Genomic DNA, 20,220 nt, shown 5'->3' on the forward strand with positions numbered 1-20,220 from the left:
TTCATTATAATGTTTCCTTTTCCAAAATTTGCATTTATAGGATCATTATTATTGAGGATGTTTTATGACAAGTCTTATTTGATCCATCAGTGATAAATTTTTATTATAAACTCCTTATTGACTGGGTTTGTTTCTTTAATACCCTTGGGTCTACTGTAGAACTTAGCCCAATACTTTGCACATAGGAAATGGTAAAATATTTGTTTAATACAGTTGCTCTCAAGCATTCCATGTATAACAATGTCATGATGTATACACTATAGCTGTATTCAGAAATTAATGGGCTATAGTGATAGATAATAAATTTCTATTCAGTTTTTCAAGAATGTTTCATTATATGTTTTAAAGAAATTGACATATTAGGGTAGTAGCAAGAAATTCATATTTCTAATTAGTGTGCTTATTCTTAAAACTTAGAAATATCTATTGTGCTGTTCAAAGTAAAATTGAAATAACTAAAAATAGAAGTTATATGGACTCTTATCCTATTAATTATTTTCCACTACCCTAGGAAATAGCAGCTTTTAAAAATAATAATGAAAAAGGCTGATCCTGTCTTCAAACTTTACACTAAACAAAGAAGTATAAAACTTTTTGACAAACCATTTTTCCTGTAATGTCGATAACTTTCATTTTGAGTTTTATTGAAAAGGTTTGTGTTTTGATCTCAGATTAAAGGAAACTTAGGGGAGATAGGGATGAAATGTACTGCAGTGGGGCTTGCAGGTTAAGAAATAAGTTTTCTACTTGAATATCCTCGCAGAAGATGTAGAGACTGGAGGCTCCTACCTTGTGGTGTCCGCATGCACAGCACCGCAAGGGGAGAGGGTCACACGAGATAGGCCTTGGCAGCCAGCCTTCAAGAAACCCTAGACGGGAGTCAGACAGGAGCCAGAAAAAAGCCTCTCTCAAAAGATTAAGAGTTTCATCAGAGGACTTATAATGCAATTTAGTAACCTTTAAGCTAGAACTTTTAGTTTTTCATTTATTCTTTTTTTGTTGTTGAAGTATAGTTGATTTACAATATTGTGTTAGTTTCAGGTGTATAGCATAGTGGTTCAGTAGTTTGGCAGATTATTCCATTACAGGTTATTATAAGATAATGGGTATAATTCCCTGTGCTGTACAGTATGCCCTTGTTGTTTATCCGTTTGATATGTAGTAGCTTGTATCTGTTAATCCCATGCTCCAAATTTGTCCCTCCTCTCTTCCTTCTTCCCTTTGGTAACCATAAGTTTGTTTTCTATATCTGTGAGTCTGTTTCTATTTTGCATGTATACCCATTTGTAGTATTTTTTAGTTTCCACATGTAAGTGATATCCTATGGTATTTTCTTTCTCTGGTCTTCATTTATTCTTATTTATTCCACTGCCTAGAACACTTTCCTTCTCTCCATTGTATCCCTGCCCCACAAACAGAGGCTCTCTGGCTTAGCCATACTTCTTTAAGCCACAGCTTAGATAATATGTCCTCCTGAAAGCATCCACTTTCCTCACATTTGGTTATAGTGACCCTTTTCCTATTTCTACTAGACCCTGTCATTCCTCTATCATTGTTCACATCACTCTGCACTGTAGGTATCTATTTACTTATTAATCTCTCTGCTGGACTCCAGATCTGTGGGGACAGAGACGAGGACCATCTTGTTTACTGTAATATCTCCAGCATACTTCTGACACAGAAGAGGTGCTCAGCAAATATTTGTTGAATAAATGGATGAATATAAGTATATATGTATATGTGTATTATATTTTAGATAGCTTCGTAGTGCAGAGGAGTATTTTACTAACAGCTCCTGGGACATAAAAGAAAGCTCCCTATGAAACCTCTAATTAATACAGGCAGACCTCGGAGATATTGCAGGTATGGTTCCAGACCACCACAATAAAGCAAATATCTCAATAAAGTGAGTCACACAAATTTTTTGGTTTCCTGGTGCATATAAAAGTTAGGTTTACCCTCTATTGTAGTCTGTTAAGTGTGCAATAGCACTAGGTCTAAAAAAAAGTCCATACATTAATTTTAAAAATACTGTATTGCTCAAAAATGCTAACCATCATCTGTGCCTTCAGTGGGTTGTAATCTTTTTGCTGGTGGAGGGTCTTATCTCAATGGTGACGGCTGCTGAAGGCTGGGGTGGCCGTGACAACTCTGTAAATAAGATAGCAGTGAAATTTGCCGTATTGATTGACTCTTCCTTTTACAAACAACTTCTTATACTATGTAATGCTGTTGGATAGCATTTTTACCCACAGTAGAACTTCTTTCAAAATTGGAGTCAGTCCTTTTAAACCCTGCTGCTGCTTTGTCAACTAAGTTTATATAATATTCTAAATCCTTTGTTGTCATTTCAACAGTCTTCACAGCATCTTCAACCAGGAATAGATTCCATCTCAAGAAATCACTTTCTTTGCTTATCCATAAGAAGCAGCTCCTCATCTGTTAAAGTTTTATCATGAAATTGCAGCAGTTCATTGAATTGAATCACAATTCAATCAGGCTCCACTTCTAATTCTAGCTCTGTTGCTGTTTCCACCACTTCTGCAGTTACTTCCTCCACTGAAGTCTTCAACTCCTCAAAGTCATCCATGAGGGCTGGAATCAGCTTCTTCCACATTCCTGTTCTTGTTGATAGTTTGACCTTTCCCCATGAGGCATGGATGTTCTTAATGGCATCTGGAATGGTGAATCCTTTCCAGAATGTTTTCAGTTGACTTTGCCCAGATCTATCAGAAGAGTCACTATCTATGGTAGCCTTATGAAATGTTTTTCTTAAATAATAAGACTTAGAAGTCGAAATTACTCTTTGGTCCATGAGCTGCAGAATGGATGTTGTGTTGGCAGGCATGAAAACAACATTAATCTAATTGTACATCTCCATCAAAGCTCTTGGGTGGCCAAAGTGCATTGCCAATGAGCAGTAATATTTTGAAAGGAATCTTTTTTCTGAGTAGTAGTTTTCAACAGTGGGCTTAAAATATTCAGCAAACCATTTTGTAAGCAGAGGTGCTGTCATCCAGGCTTTGTTGTTCCATTTCTGGAGAACAGGCAGAGTCAATTTAACATAATTCTTAAGGGCCCTAGGATTTTCAGTATGGTAAATGAACATTGGCTTCAACTTAGAGTCACCAGCTACATTAGCCCCTGATGAGAGAGTCAGTCTGTCCTTTGAAGCTTTGAAGCCAGGTATTGACTTCTCTTCTTGAGCTGTAAGAGTCCAAGATGGCATCTTCTTCCGAAAGTAGCCTGTTTAGTAGTCTGAACACTGGGAGTGTGTTGTTTAGTGTAGCCAGCTCATTGTCTTGGTTTGATCTTCTGGATTAACTTGCTGTAGCTTCTGCATCAGCACCCTCTGCTTCAACGTTTATGTTATGGAGAGGGCTTCTTCCCCTAAACCTCATAAACCAACCTTTGCTCCTCCAAATTTTTCTTCTGCAACTTCCTCACCTCTTTCATTTCTTCATAGAATTGAAGAGAGTTAGGACCTTGCTCTGGATTAGGCTTTGGCTTAAGGGAATGTTGTGACTGGTTTGATCTTCTATCCAGACCACTAAAACTTTCTCCATGTCAGCAATAAAGCTGTTTCACTTCCTTATCATTCGTGTGCTCACTGGAGTAGCACTTTTAATTTCCTTCAAGAACTCTTTTTTTTGCATTCACAGCTTGGCTAACTGGTGAAAAAGGCCTGGTTTTGGGCCTGTCTTGGTTTTTTTTTTGTTTTGTTTTGTTTTGTTTTTTGCGGTACACGGGCGTCTCACTGTTGTGGCCTCTCCCATTGCGGAGCACAGGCTCCGGACGCGCAGGCTCAGCGGCCATGGCTCACGGGCCCAGCTGCTCTGCGGCATGTGGATCCTCCCGGACCGGGGCACGAACCCGTGTCCCCTGCATCGGCAGGCGGACTCTCAACCACTGCGCCACCAGGGAAGCCCTGTCTTGGCTTTTGACACGCCTTCCTCACTAAGCTTAATCATTTCTAGCTTTTGGTTTAAAGTTAGAGACATGCGACTTTTCCTTTCACTTGGACACTTAGAGGCCATTGTAGGGTTGTTAATTGACCTGTCTTGGGGAGTAGAGAGGCCTGAGGAGAGGGAGCGAGATGGGGCAGATGGCCAGCTGGTGGAGCAGTCAGAGCACAAACAACATTTATTGATGAAGTTTGTTGTCTTGTATGGGCACAGCCGTGGCACCCCAAAACAATTACAATAGGAATGTGAAAGATCACTGATCACAGATGACCATAACAAATATAGTAATAATGAAAACACTTGAAATATTGCAAGAATTACCAAAATGTGACACAGACACAAAGTGAGCAAATGTTAGAAAAATGGTGTCAGTAGACTTGCTTGATGCAGGGTTGCCACCTTCAATTTATAAAAAACCACAGTATCTTCAAAGTACAATAAAGCGAATCACGATAAGACGAGGTATACCTGTATTCATGGTGCTCAGAAATTCCATTTATCCCCCTAATCCTATAAAACTTTTTGCCTTTACCCAGATCTCTGACCTCACACCTGATTAGGTGCTCGTTACCACATTTGAGGCTCTACTCAAGAAAATCTTTGGAGGAGGAAAATCACTGCACATACATGGATTCATTCATTCATTTATTCAACAGGCATTTATTAAAGGTTTATTATATACAAAACACAAGGAGTACAGATTTGCTCAAGACATGTAATCAGTGACTCTAAAAAGATCCTGTTTAGGTTTAGTTGTACAAAAGTGTTTACATCCATATGTGAATGTTGTTAGAAAACAGAAGCTATATTGCCCAGAGGACTGTCACTTTCTTCTTAGTTGTCATAAAGCATAGAGCCTAATTTATTGTGCAAGTGTGGTAATGTGCTCAGCTCTGATGCCTGAAAGATTTTGCTCCATTTGTTCCCTTTAGAACAGATTTTTTTAAATCTGTATTTCCTTAATTTGGCCCTGTGGGTTTTAGCCCATTTAGAACTCACCAGGGTACAAATCTCAAATAAAATGAGTAAAATAAAAATATTGTTTTTAACCATAGTTTAAATGGGTAATAAAATTTTCTAATGCGTTTAAGTAGAAATTCTGGATACTCGCTTACGTATCAATAGAATAAGATCGGGAAGCTATGTAAACTTCTGGTTAAGAACGCTTCAGGTAGGACTAGTGTTTTTCTTTAAAGATAGTTCAGTCATGTTTCTTCTTTCTTAGTCCTCCTCCCAGTTCATGGTCTTCCTACCACATATCAACCTACCAGATTTGAAGCTTAGATTCTAAATAAAAATGTGAAAACATGGCACAAGGTGTTTTCCATTGTATTAGTGGCAAATTAACCTCTTCTTTCTCCTCAAGAAAGGAAGAGAAATTTTCCTTTAGAAGATTATTTGAATAATGCTAAATTTCTTTTTAGTCAACAACAAAAAATTCCTGCACATAAAGTACTCCCAAAGAAGTCCAGGTTAGTGCACAGGACAAAAGTCCTGTTAATTGATATACAGTCAGCCTTCTGTACCCACGGGTTCCCCATCCACACACTTAACCAACTGCAGATTGAATATTAGGGGAAAAAAATTCCAGAAAGTTCCAAAGAACAAAACTTGATTTGCCACACACTGTCAACTATTTCTGTAGCGTTTACATTGTATTTACAACTATATACATGGCATTTACATTGTATTAGACATTATAAGTAATCTAGAGGTGATTTAAAAGTATATGGAAGAATGTATATAGGTTACATGCAAATACTACAGCATTTTATATAAGGGGCTATAGCATCCATGGATTTTGGTGTGTGTTGGGGTCCTGGAACCAGTCCCCTGCAGATACTAAGGGAGGACTGTATATCGGGGGTTCTATAGTAGAGGCTCTCATTTCTGGCTGCATATTAGACTCTTCCCTACGTATTTATAATACTCAGCTGGTGAATGCTCTGGATTAACTTTTGGGGGGCCAGGGGTTGAGACTCTGAAGGAAATTATTGCTTTTCTCTCCCCTCCCCTCAAAATGTATATACCCACAAAATACTGCATTGTGGACTTTCTGAAGCCCATCTGTGGACCTTGGTTTAAAGACCCCCAGCTGGGGCTTCCCTGGTGGCGCAGTGGTTGAGAGTCCGCCTGCCGATGCAGGGGACACGGGTTCGTGCCCCGGTCCGGGAAGATCCCACGTGCCGCGGAGCGGCTGGGCCCGTGAGCCATGGCCACTAAGCCTGCGCGTCCGGAGCCTGTGCTCCGCAACAGGAGAGGCCACAACAGTGAGAGGCCCACGTACCGCAAAAAAAAAAAAAAGACCCCCAGCTGTAGATCAGCCCTAGGTGATACCAATGAAGCTGCTCCCAGGACCACACCTTGAGGACCAGTGCTGTGAGGATGGCAGTCATCTGTCTTACCAAGCCCTCCAGGTGATGCTAATGCATGCCAAAGCTTGAGAACTACTGCCCAATAGAAATGCCTCTAGGAAACTACAGTTTAATAGTATGCTTTTGTCTCAATTGAGGGTTGAGATGTTTATTTTAAAAACAGCCATATGAAGAATGACTTGTATCTCTTGTAAATCCACTCTTTTGGTATTGAATGCTTTTTGTAGTGGAGGTATATTATTATATATTTCTCTTATAGTCAAGTTCTAGAAAAAACTTTATCTCCCCTGATGAACTGGTAAATTTATTATGCTATTTGCTTATCTTACATTACTGTTTGCATTTGTCAGCTTTGCTGTCAGAAGGTGGAGATAGAGCTCAATTTCATACCCCATTTTAGCAGTTATTCTTAGCCTCTTTTTCCTAGTATAATTATCGGCCCCTTATCCCCATTTCATGTGTGTTCTTTTAATGAAATGGCTTTTCTGTGGCCATGTTAAAGGATAATTTTCAAAATGGCAGTCATGGCTCTCATACAAATATAGCATGAACATGTGTCAAAGACCTTATGTAACTTGTGAAGGATTTTACAACTAGCTCAAAGGAGCCGAAGAAAAAACACATATAGGCAATTGCTGAATGTGAAAATGAATTTACTAATAGGTGCAGAACCGGTCAGTATCTATAAGGCAGTAACATTTAATGATTAGAATCATCTCTTGGGAGACAGGATGAGGCATCAGTTGCATCTCCACAGGACAACCTTCATTTGCAATTTTAATGGCTGAGAATCATTTGATTACTATCAGTTTTCTATAACTTTAGAGTTGTAAAATAATCCAGTCAAAGACATTGGAAGGCATAGACCCCTATAGAATCAGGTAACCCTGTGGGGCTCTAGGACAATGCCAGCATTCTGCTGAAAGAACACCTAGCAATCTTTTGCTGATTGCAATCTTTCACAGTTTTTCCTGACAGCAAGGTAAGGAGCAAAGAAATGAGTCCTCATATAGGAGACTGAAACGGAGAAAGAGGATCTTCGGTAGATGAGGAAGGAGATATCCTGTTATCGTCTTCTCATTCTCTATGCTGACTCTGGCCTTGAAGGAGTCTTCATGGCAGGAGTGCATTCCCAGGGATGGGAGGGAAAGATGGCTTGTTGTGGAGAAGCAGGATGAGACCTGGGAAAGATTCCTTGCTGTGTTTGACAAGCTAAAGCAATGAGTAGATCTCATCCAGTAAAGCAGATTTTTTATTATCATGTCATCTGTTTGTTTATTTTTTGGTCTTTTTGTTAACCCTTATTTTTAGCAGTCTTTTTTTTTTTTTTTTAAATGTCTTTTAGGCTGGCCTCAGATAGGTAGTTTGGGAAATTAAGAAAAAGCCCCAGGGGCTTCCCTGGTGGCGCAGTGGTTGAGAATCTGCCTGCCAATGCAGGGGACACGGGTTCGAGCCCTGGTCTGGGAAGATCCCACATGCCGTGGAGCGGCTGGGCCCGTGAGGCACAACTACTGAGCCTGCGCGTCTGGAGCTTGTGCTCCGCAACAAGAGACGCCGCGACAGTGAGAGGCCTGTGCACCGCGATGAAGAGTGGCCCCTGCTCGCCACAACTAGAGAAAGCCCACGCACAGAAACGAAGACCCAACACAGCCAAAAATAAATAAATAAATAAAATTAAAAAAGAAAAAGCCCCATGTTTACCCTAAGTTATAGAATGCCTTTAAGGCCATTGGGGTGGTGATGGTAATTAATGAGTGCCCCCTAACCCGAGACCCACAGCGACCACACCGTCACCTTTCTTTACCAGGAAGTCTCTACAGTGCCTTCCTTAGAGAATCTGGAGCTGCATTGTTAGTTTACTAAAGTGCTTCTTACCTTATTATTTTTTTAATTGTTAGCTTTTTAAAACTTATAACACTAGATGGGGTTTAATTAATTAGTTAATGGAGAAATAGTGTTTGCATTAATTTGAGTCAATCTGTTCATAATTCTGTATCATTGCAGTTTTAAGTCTTTCTCATATTACCAATTAATGTAGTACAGAATTATGAACATTTGCTGATTCAGTGGCCTTGACATCTGTTTATAAGTTCTAAGTAATTAAGAAGCTGGATTGAAGGGTGCTAAATAGGGATTCAGAAAGGTAATTTACGGATACCTTATATTAGAAGCTTACGTCTCGTTTCTCTGATCCTTTTCTCCATAGTAGTTGACACTTAACATACAGAAAGGCCCAGCACTTGGAAAAAAATATACATAGGTGAGACGGATAAATTTGTATAATGATCTTTATATTCCGTGGTATAAAAATTTACAGTTGCGGGCTTCCCTGGTGGCGCAGTGGTTGAGAGTCCGCCTGCTGATGCAGGGGACATGGGTTCGTGCCCCTGTCCGGGAAGATCCCACATGCAGAGCGGCTGGGCCCGTGAGCCATGGCCGCTGAGCCTGCGCGTCCGGAGCCTGTGCTCCGCAGCGGGAGAGGCCACAACAGTGAGAGGCCTGCGCACCGCAAAAAAAAAAAAAAAAAAAAAAAATTTACAGTTGCAGGATTAGGCAGATGATGAGTGTCAGTTGGCCTTTTGTGAGGCACTATTTTCAGTGGACAGACTCAACAGATTTAGGTTCTGGTTCCAACTCTGCTGCTCTAGTGTGGTTATGAGAAAAAATTAATCTCTGCAATCTTAATCTATAAAATACATTCTTTGAGCTAATCTTCATTGTGTCATTGTTATGACATGGAACATGACATGGTCCATGCCCTCAAAGAGCTGAAGACACATGTGTCAATAAATAAGCACAGCTGATTATTATAGGTACAGTGAATGACTTCACAGAGGAGGTAATGCTTAAATGGATTCTTCCCAAAAGAGGTGTCATCTCCAGGCAAAACAAGGTGAGGGGCAGAGGGAAAGGGAAGGAGAAAGAGGTTATTCAGGGGAGGGGATCAGTGAGAGGATAAGAGCACAGGGGCATGAACAAGATGCCAGGATTTGAGTGTGTGAGCCTGGTGCAGTGAGAATAAAAGAAGTGGGTAGCAACCAAATCTTGAAGAGTCTGGTTTTTAATGCTTAAATGAAAAAAGTTTGACTGAAAGGTCTCTAATGCTTTCTCTAGCTTGGATTCTGATCTGAGATATTGTTAATGAATGATAAGGAGTTAATATGTTCTGATTAATCTGAGCAGTTCCTGTATTCTATAGTGACAGCCAGGTAATTAGATTGACCAGGACTGTGAGTTCCCTTATATAACTTTCAGCCTTTGCAACCATTAAAGGATGGGAAATACAGTGCAAATAACTTTGGTCAATTCCCTCTCCTGCTACTTCATCCTTCATGTTACTATCTACATTTTTTCATTTCTTCTTCTTATTTTATTGTGGAAAATTTCAAATGTATAAAAAGCAAACAATAGGATAATGCACTTCCATTATCCAGCTTCAACAATTATCAATCAACATTCTTGTTTTGTTTATTCCTCTACTCATGTCCCACTCCTCATTCATTATTATTATTGCTATTATTGTTGTTGTCATTATTATTCTTACTATTTTTAGGTATCATCTACATACACTGAAATGTACAAATCTTAGATATAGGTTTTTGACAGATACACTTGTGTAATCTACATCCCATCTCAATACAAAACATTTGCATCTTCCTCCAAAATTCCCTTGTACCCCTTTCCAGACTTTCCCTAGCCCCATCCCTCCCTCCAGCTGAAAAGACAAAACAAACCAAAGCCCTAGTTTTTTTTTTCATCTTAGATTAGTTTTGCCTGTTTTAGAACTTATATGACGGAATCTCCTGAATGTACTCTTTTGTTTCTGGCTTCTTTCCCTCCACTTATTATCTGTGGGATTCATCCATGTTCTCGTGCCCATCAGTAGTTCCCTCCATTGTTTTGCTTAGCAACATTCTGTTGCACGAATTTACTACAATTTGTTACCCATTCTTTTGTCTGTCTTTTGGTTGTTTCCAGTTATGCGGTATTGTGAATGAAGTTGCTGTGTACGTCCTTGCATACATTGCTTTGTGAAGATGTTTTCATTTCTGTTGGAAACCCCTCTAGGAATGGAATCACTAGGTATATGTTTAACTTTATAAGGAATGGGCAGTTTTCCAAAGAGTGGTTATACCAGCAAGGTATGAGAGTTAGAGCTGCTCTATATCCCTGCTAACATATGATATTGTCTATCTAAAATTAAAATTTTAGCCCTTCTTATGAGTAAGTAGTGGAATCTCATGGTGGGTTTTATTTGCATTTCCTTGCTGCCTAATGATGGTGAATATTTTTATGTGCTTATTGGTCATTCATATATCTTTTTTTATCTGTTAATAAAATTTTTTTTTATTTGTGTTGTCTTTTTATTATTGAGTTATAGTTGTTCTTTATATATTGTGGATACAAGTTCTTTGCCAGATATATGTTTTGTGAACATTTTCTCCCATTCTGTGTTTTGCTTATTCGGTTTCTTAGCAGTGTCTTTTGATGAGCAAAAGTTTTATTTTTGATTGAGTCTAAGTTATCTAATTTTTATGGTTATTGCTTCCTGTTTAAGAAATCTTTACTCACCTTTAGATTGAGACTATATTCTCCTGTGTTTTCTTCTAAAAGCTTAATACCATTAGCTTTTATATTTCAGTCTGTGGGCCATCCATCTCAAATGAACTTTTGTTTATGGTGTGAAGTTGGGGTTGAGTTCATTTTTTTCCATATGGACATCCAGTTCTAGCATCATTTGTTGAAAAGACTCTTCTTTCCCTGTTGGATTGTTTTGGTACATTTGTTGAAAAGCAGCTGTCCGAGTGTGGGGTCTATTCCTGAGTATGTTCTGTTCCTTTGACCTACTTGTATATCCTTATTCCAGTATTGCATTGTCTTGATTACTGTAGTTTTATGATAAGTCTTGAGTCAGACAGTGTAAGTAGTATAACTTCGTTGTTCTTTGCCAAGATTTTTGTGGTTATTTTAGGTCCTCTGCCTTTCTACTTCAACTTTAAAAGTCACTTTCTCCATTTCTATTAAAAAGCCTGCTGGGATTATGAATTATTTATAAATTATTTGGGGGGAGAATTAACTTCTTAAATACTGAACCCATGAACGTGGTATATTTTCCATTTATTTGGGCCTTCTTTAATTTCTCTCAGCTGTGTTTTAGTGTGGACATTTTGCATATCTGTTGTTAAATGTGTTGCTAAGTATTTTGTTATGTGATGCTATTGTAAATTAATTTTTTGATTGTAATTTAAAATTTTTTCTTGCTAGTATACAGAAATATGATTGATTTTATATAGTAATCTTATACCCTGAGACATTGCTACACTTACCAAATTTTTAACACACAGTTCCTGAGCACCATGAACTATCTTCCCTTCATGTTTTTATGTGACTTTTTGGACTCGAATGTCCATATCTCCCATGTCTGCCCCTAAAGAGGGCCAGTGTGAATGCCACGGCATTTGTGAAATCTTCTGACACTGCCCCAGTTGGATTCAAAGAGTTCCTACCCTGAGACTCTCTATTAGAGCACTTTCCACTTTTGGTTTTGAATGAGCCATTCTTTGAAGGCAAGAGCTATACTTTACCTCCTTTTTTATCCCCACAATAGCTAGTATGATGCCTTGGTTCACAGTTTAGGAATGTATCTTTTCAACATTTATCTCAGGACCTATAGGGAATTATGTAGCTCTGCCAGGAAATCCTTACAGGCAACTTCAATCATTTGGAACCAGTCCCCAAAGTGTATCTTAAAAAGGGAAAATAGACCTTTTTTCAAAAACGTGTCCCTGTGTACTTCCTATTTAAAGAGATGTTCCCTGCTGGATGATCTACTTACACTCTAAAAGACTTAGGCTTTTCTGCCAGTTTTGAACATTTGTAGATTATGTTTCCTTTTTGTTTTCAGGTGGCTGACTGTGCTTGGGATGAAACAATAAAGATATATGATCCTATTTGTCTTACCATGCCTGCTTGAGATAAACTACTCAGAAACAAAGGATATGACTGAAGAACTGCTTAGCAGGAAATAAATGATTGATAACATAGAGTTTATGTTTTTATATACTATTCAGATTGAAAATTGAAAAATGTATTCTGGAATCAGTTTTGAGGAAGCTGATAAAGACTTTGGCTCACTATTTAAGCTTCTGGTACATGAGCCATATTTCTTAAAATCCTAAGGAATATTGAAGTTATGATATATCTTATAGTATCTATTAAAATATAACCTTTCTAGTATAAAATGGATTAAAATATGAGAGATCTATAGATTATATTGATATATTTCATTTTTAATTTGCCATTTTTGATGAAAATATCACTGCTGTTGATAAAAATCTCAATAAACTGCATCCCTTGATCATTTATGATTTTATGACACCCCCAACAAGGTTACTTTTTCTAATATAGTATATATATATATAACACTATATAATATAGATATACCTATGGTTCAGTAACAGGGCTCTAATAATCACTGATTTATTCAGCAGTTATTTATTGAGCGTCTACTGTGTGCTTGATACATGGAATGAATGAGATTCTTTCAAGGACTGGTGTCTGTCATGCTTTAAGAACATGGATGCAGAGAGTTAAGAGCTTACATGTATTTTACATTTATTCAAATATTTTTAGATATTATACCCATGACCCTATGTCTCTCTTCCTATTTCTCTACAATCAGATTTTTAAAAAACTGGTCACTGGGCAAAAAGTCTTAGGTCCCACCAAGGTTTCAAGCAATTACCCTTGAAACTAAGTAATGAAAGCCCTAAGTAATCCTGTAAACCCTCCTTACTACCTCCCTAAGTCTTGAAAAACCTTTAGGTGTGACGACCTATAAAGAATTAGGTTAAAAGGGAAAAATTAGTGGAATAGACAACTTTGCATAACACTTATGTTTTTATATAATGTTAAAATAAAACGTTATAAATGGCGAAAATTGTCATTAAATTTTTAACAAGTTTTTGAGATTTTTTTAAAGAGCAAAATATACTTGTAGTAATCAGAACAAAGATAAATGTAAATGTATGTATATTGTCTAATTTACATACTTCCCTGTTTACTTGTTACAGAAAAAAAAGTAAGCTTACAAAACACAAAAACAAGCCCACAGGAACAAAAGGAGACATAAAGTGGAGCCAGGAGTGGGCTTGAAAATATATGCCTTAAAGTCCCAGAAAGTTGCCACTGGCAGCATAAATGGGAAGTCTGGTCAAGTACACAATGCTGCCCAAGGCCTGAGGGCAAGGACTTCGTCCTAGTCCCTGGCTTGGCCCTAGCACCATGCCTGGCACGTAGAAAGTGCTCAGTGCATATTTGTCAAATGAATGAATGGTCTCACAGAAAGTATAACTCTTTTCAGTTCTTAGACCAATCAGTGCTAATTGTTTTTGAGAGGCCCCCATAGAGAGGACACTGCTTCACATGAATGTCTTGTAAGGAACAAGGTGCTCAAACACATCCTTCGATGGGTCACGATGATTAGGTTGGTTCGTAGAGCTGCTCTGTGTTGCATGCAGTTCAATAAAAGTGGGTTCACAGTGAATGTTCTCTGTATCGGCAGAATTTATAATAGACCTTTTTAAATACCTAACCCAGATCATATTTACAGTGAAATGAAATTACTTATTTTTCTTTTAGAATGCAAGAGATTTTATTAAAATAATCTACCATGTATCATTTGAAACAAATACTTGTGATTTAAAAACTAATATCTCTCTTGATTTATTTCCCCTCTATTTCAGGGAGGTTAGAGATGTTTAGAACCCTAACTTCATAATACTTAACTCAGGTGCTTGGAGTCTCTCAATCTGAAGGAGGGTGGGTGAACATTTCTTCAGTGAGTTCCCTGAGCTAGGATTGGCAAACTAGAGGAAAAGGAGCTGGATTGTGTCCTGAAAGGGAATGCACATGATTTTGGAATTCTTGGTAATTCACAAGCCGAGCAGCCTCTGGATTTTAGAGGACAACCAGTCATTCTTCTAGTTGGGAAAATTAGAATTTGTCTCCTGGCAACTGAGTTCTTGGGTTTCATCCTGCCTGCCTCCCCAAGTTCCTCCTGCACCTGCAGTGACAGCACAGCACTGAGGAGTGGATGCAGGAAAGGGGAACTCAGGTCACTGAGCATCTTCTGTGATCTGGGCATTACATGAGATGCTTTCTGTATCTAATCCCCTTTAATCTTTATAACGTCCCTGCAAGGAAGCCCTCCCATTTTCCAGACAAGGAAACGAAGGCTCTCGGGAGTCATAGCGGAAATGTGGAGCTGGAATTTGAAATCTGCTATGACTGGGTCTGGTCCTGCCATGTGGCCACCTTTTCCTAGGAATAACAGAAGTTGGCCCACTGAGAAATAGTAAAGCTGTGGGACACGCTGGTGACTAGATCCTGATCATTCCTGAGAAAACTGGCAAAATTGTGTTTCCAAATCTAAAGCGCTAAGAAGCTGACCCTGGGTCTGGGGTGACCCTAAAGTATATCAACCCCAGGGAGACCCAGGCTGAGAGCCAGCCATCCCTTCTGCCTTTGGCAGTGAGTGTTCTCTGCATATCTTAGCTATAATTTGACTCTTCCAGCAATGAACTCATTAATTTCTTACTTAACTGGCCTCTTCTTGAAAGAGATAATCCACTTACGTGTTTTTGACTTCCATACTGACTACTCCCAAATCTCCTGCCTTCCCCACTTGGGTCTCCCTCAGCCTTTGCACTCATTTTCTTTCAACCAAATTCATCTTGCTCACCAAATGGGCTCCTCCTGCACATGCTTTTTTCATTTGTTATCAATACTGTCTACCCAGGCTCTCAAGCTAAAGACCTAAATGCCATCCTTGTTCCTTTCCTTATTCCCACCTTTCCAGTCGAAGGCACATCAAATAGGTCACTAAGTCCTATCCCTCTCACACCCTAAATACTTCTCCATTCTGTCTCTTCCCCTCAATCCAAACACCACTGCCCTAGTTCAAGCCGTCATTAGCTTTTCTCTGGATGATCACAACAGCTTCCTAAATGATGTGTCTGTTTCAAGTTCTGTACCCTTGGAGTCATCCTCTTCAACACAGCTGCCGGAGGCTGATCTGAAATGCAATCTGACTACATCAATTTCAGTGTAAACCTTTTCTCTGCTTATAAGATTGTCTACGGGAAAAAGTTCAAGCTTACTAACCAGGCGGCCAAAGTCCTCTGGGGCTAGCCCTTGCCACTCTCTGCAGCGTGGCTTCTCTCCACATTGTCACGAACTTTGTGCTCCAGCAGCACCAGTGTGCTCACTAACTCCTTGTGTAAATAATGCAGGTTTTCATTTCTATCTTAGCTTAAGGTAGTCCAGGTGCCTGCATTACCCTGCTCTTGGCTTGGCAAATTCTTACCCATCATTTATTTGAAAGTCATGTGAAATGACTAAAGAAAAAGTTTGACAACACACAAAAATTAAAATAGCAAAACACACTCTTAGCAAAGCTAAAAGAAGACATATTGGAAGGATATATTTGCAACATATGTAACAAATGATTTAATATCCAGAATTTATAAAGAGCTCTTAAAAATCACTAAGAAGACAACCAAACATAAAAGCAACAAAGGATATCAATAGGAAAACAAGTGTTTAATATACTGCAAAAGGATACTTAGTTGAACTTTGTCTCATTGATGACAAAGACTTCTTTTGCTTATTAGTTTGGCAGACATTTAAAATATTGATACTATCCAATATCGGTTAAAGCGAAAGTACCGTTATACACCTTCTTGGAAGGCAGTTTGGCAACGAAGGTTTTAAATTAGCCATTGACCCAGCAGTTTCAGGTCTAGGATTCCCTGCCTGTACCCACCAAATCCTTACAGAAGTATCTAAGAACAAATTTCCAAGGGTAATCATTACATCAGTGTTTGGTAAAACCTAGACGCCTGTCTGGAGAAGAAAGATTATATGACAGAACAGTCATTTAAAGAATAAGGTAGAACTGTGTGTGCTGACATGGAAAAACAGATTGTTATTGATATGTGTGTTATCTGTTTCTGTGTAACAAATCACCCCAAAACTTAGCAGCTTAAAGCAACAAACATTTATTTATCTTACAGTTTCTAGAGGTTTGGAATCCAGGAGTAGTTTAGCTGCATTGTTTTCGCTTAGGCTTAGGTTTTCTCATGACATTGCAGTTAAGCCCGTCACCTAGGTCTGCAGACATCTGAAGCTCAACTGGGGCCGAAGGGTCAGCTTCCAAAGTCACTTACGTGATTGTTAGCTGGCCTCAGATGCTCACTGTAGAACCCTGCACTGGCTGGCTGAGTGTCCCTACGACATGGCATCTGGCTTTCCTCCAGACTGGATGATACAAGAGAAAGAGAAAATTCAAGATGGAAGCCTCGGTCTTCTGCACACTAATCTCAGGAGTAATGCCATCACCTCTGCTGCATTCTACTGGGCACTCAGACTGACTGTTGTACAATGTGGGCGGGGTTAACAGGAGTGTGAATATGAGGAAGCCAGCCATCTCTGGGGTCTGTCTTGGAGGCTGGTTACCACAATATGCTTTTATAGACAAATGTGTATGATATCCTAATTTTATTTTTTTTAAAGGGAGAATTATGTATGTATACATATGTGCACAAGAAAAACTGAAAGGTTCATGCCAAACTCTCAACAGTAGCCAGCTCCATGTAGTGGGACTGGGGGTGGGGAATACTGAAGACAGCATGTTCACTTATTACTTACAAAGTTTGTTTTCCTTTTATGTACTATAATGAGCATGTATTACTTTTACAATTAAAATAATGAAATAAGACCGTATTTCCTTCTCCAGGAAGCCTTCTAGGACACACTTCTCAAGCCGATGCTATTGCCCTCCTCAGCACTCTCCTTTCTGCCACAGGCCCCCACTGTTGCATGAGTGTCATTGTGTTGCCTCACCTCCCTCTGTGTATCCCTGAGGACTAAGATGAGTGCTCATCTTTGAATCCTCTGTGGCTAACAGACTGCCTGGTACAAAATACTAGCTCTGTATATGTTTGTTGAATGAATGAGCTAAAGGATTTATTTAATGCCATCAGAATTTATTGTGTAGCTCCAAAGGTAATGGAGGTTGAGTCTTGACCCTTGATACCAGTAGGTCAAATAGCTTTTTGACCTTCAGATCTACATTCATGTTCAATTAACCTTGCTAAACATAGTATTCTTTTTTTTTTCTTTTTGTTATATTTGGTTCTCTATATCAGATTTGTTATCAATTGTTTGGTTAATGTAATCTGATATCTATTTATATATGCTTATATATTTTGAAGGCCTGAAAAACTGTCATAGTCCCATGAAATTAAAGAAAATAGTTACTGAATGAAACCCTCTCCTCATTTTCTCCCAAATACAAGCCTGTAGTGGACAATTAATACTTTTTTAAAAATATTTTTAAGCCATTTAGAGTTGGGTTTTTTTTAACACACATAGTATTCTTACTTTTCCCATTTTTCCTTAGAAGATTTCCCATTTTTCTTTTAGGAGATTATCTAGTAACTGGTGTGGGAGATGGTATTAAATTTTTTTTAAATGAAAGCCCTAATGGAAAAAATTATATGCAGTAAAATGGAGAAAATGTACTGTTTCATGCCAATGTAGGTTTCAAACATTAAGCTAAATATTCTTGCCTAAATGAGAAGGGTAAGAGAGCTGAATCAGCCCCAAATCTTTTACCTAATGTTAGTATCACAAATGGAAGCAATTATAATTGCTGGCAGAAATGAATCATTCCAAAACTAGGTCTGTGCAGACAATTCTTTATATTCACTTAATATGGCTTAAAACAACCATCCTTTAATTGGAATAGTCCCCAGAAGTAGAAATGTGTTATTAGCTGATGCTGTCTTTAAAAAATTAATTTTCAAAGTTTTTATCTGAGTGTACTATGAATATATGCTTATACCACCACACATATAAACATAAATTTCAACTGTTGCTTCAAACCTCATTATTTTCTAAAGGAAGAACATCAACACTTGAAAAACAGAGTCTCTGAAATAGCCAATAGTGTGTAACCATAGCTTGTAGCTACAAAACCCAAGAATTCGCCAGGGAACCGGAAGCACAGTTTTCAGTATAATGCTTTCCGGTTGCCACCGGGGGCCATTCCGCAAGCATTTTATTGAGTGCCCACTTCTGGGGGCCTACTAGGCCCTGGGCATACCAGCAGGAGGACTGGTCGAGACCAAGCTCCCTCCCACCAAAGGGAGCTCCCAGCACACACAAAGCTGCCGCAGATGAAGGACTGCAGTGATGCTACCAGTCCCTGATGTAAACTGTTATTTTGCTGCTGCGGCAATAATAATCGCGGCTTCAACATCTGGGCTGGAAGCGTTACGTTTAGCACAGAAGTGGAAATATGGAGGAGAAAACAAAAGAATTAGTAGGGAAATGTGCCGTGTGTATTAGGGCAATGTGGTGGTTAGAAGGTTGGGATCCCAGTGGGGGTGGGTGGGTAATAGAAGTGAAGGAAAAGAGAGGTAGGGCGCCGCGATCTCGCGCGCTCTTCCTCGCTCCGGAATCCTGGCCAAGCCGGTAATTTTTAGGCAGCGCGAAAACTAAACTGTGCTCTTAGTGGTGACCTCTGCTGAGCGAACCCGCTATTGCTACCGAGTTTACGGTCCGGAAATTACTTTCCAGGGAACGAAATTCAGATCGTAGGGACACAGAAGTCTTGCACCTGCAGAAAATAAGAATTTCATTCTTTTTACTCTTAGCCAAGTAAGAAGTAAACAGTTCACAAGTCCTGTGGGAGACAGACATGCCCTGGGCCGGGGAGGCAGGAGGTAGGGGTTGTCCTCCCCAAAGCGGCCCGTGACGGTTCCGCAGGTGGCGGTCGGTTCCAGGGCATCCAGAGAAAGCTCGGCTCTACGTCCGCGTTCTGCCCCTGGGACCACGCCCTCCCTCCCCTGCTTCCACCCACACCCCATTCCCCAGAGCGGCCAGTCTCTCCCCGCTCACCCCTGGGAACCGTTGCCCCGGCGATCCTCCGGAACTAGTAGAGGCTACTTGGACTTAGTTTCTGCTGTTTTGCCTATTTCACATCTTTGCCTCACTTGGAATAGGTGTCCCTGCCCCCGGCCCCAGGCTCGGCTGCCCAGCGAGGCCACGGCGCCCCCGGGAACCTCCCCCCGCCCCTAGCCGCGAGCGTAATTCCAGGTCCCTCCTCGGAAGGCGCACAGGCAGAAGAGCGTGTCGCCCGGGACTGGGAGGGACCAGCTTCCCGCTCTAAATAAAGCACGTCCCGGCGGCGGCCCGGGGCCCTGGGCTCCTTCGATATTGGGGCGTTGGCGCGCGAGAATCCGTGAGCCCCGCAGCCCGCTGGCACCGACCTTTTCCCCTTCCCTGGCCGGCAGCTGAACAGGGTCCCGCGGCTGCGCCGGGAGGAACCGTGGGTGGGAAAGCCGCTGCAGCTCAGGGGGAAGGGGGCCGAGGGAGCTGTCACTTGTTGCGGCTAATGAACGGTGCCCGACCGTGGAACGCAGCTGTTTCTAAAGTCTTTAGCTGTGCCCGCGATCCCCCAGCCTGCGCCCCTCAGCTCGGAGCCGGGAAGCAAGGGCAAGCGGGAGCAGCTGGCCATGCGGGAGAACAGAGGACCGCGCCCCGAGAGCCCGCCTGGCTGGGTGCTAGGTGCCCGAGGGGCGCAGGTCCGGTCCCGCTTGCGGCCGCTGCCGGGGCTTCCAACCGCAGAGCGTCCTCCCTGACGGGGAAACCGCACGGGACACAACCCAACGCAGCTCGTCACCTACTTACAAATCGCTGTCGCTAGGATTCCCGCCACTCCTCTCAGACCAGCCCCCCACCCCTGCCACTTTTCGGAGTCCCCCGCCCCCGTCACTGCCTCCCCGGAGCTGCGGGGCAGTCGGACGCGGAGC

The 20,220-nt window shown here is 40.6% G+C and overlaps 1 protein-coding gene across 2 annotated transcripts in view; it reads left to right on the forward strand.

Annotated features, from left to right (window-relative positions):
- Positions 1 to 18,056, forward strand: part of PEX7 (peroxisomal biogenesis factor 7) — a 90,212-nt gene extending 72,156 nt beyond the window's left edge. Inside the window, exon 11 of one of the 2 annotated variants that reach the window (XM_070043464.1) lies at positions 12,246 to 18,056. In XM_070043464.1, the coding sequence (XP_069899565.1) occupies positions 12,246 to 12,314 (69 nt within the window). In that variant the 3' untranslated portion in view covers positions 12,315 to 18,056. The remainder of the gene's footprint in view (positions 1 to 12,245) is intronic. The other variant, XM_030853366.3, reaches the window with a different exon arrangement.
- Positions 18,057 to 20,220: the final 2,164 nt, after the last annotated feature.

Source organism: Globicephala melas, chromosome 14 (genome assembly GCF_963455315.2).
Source record: "Globicephala melas chromosome 14, mGloMel1.2, whole genome shotgun sequence".
NCBI lineage: Eukaryota > Metazoa > Chordata > Mammalia > Artiodactyla > Delphinidae > Globicephala > Globicephala melas.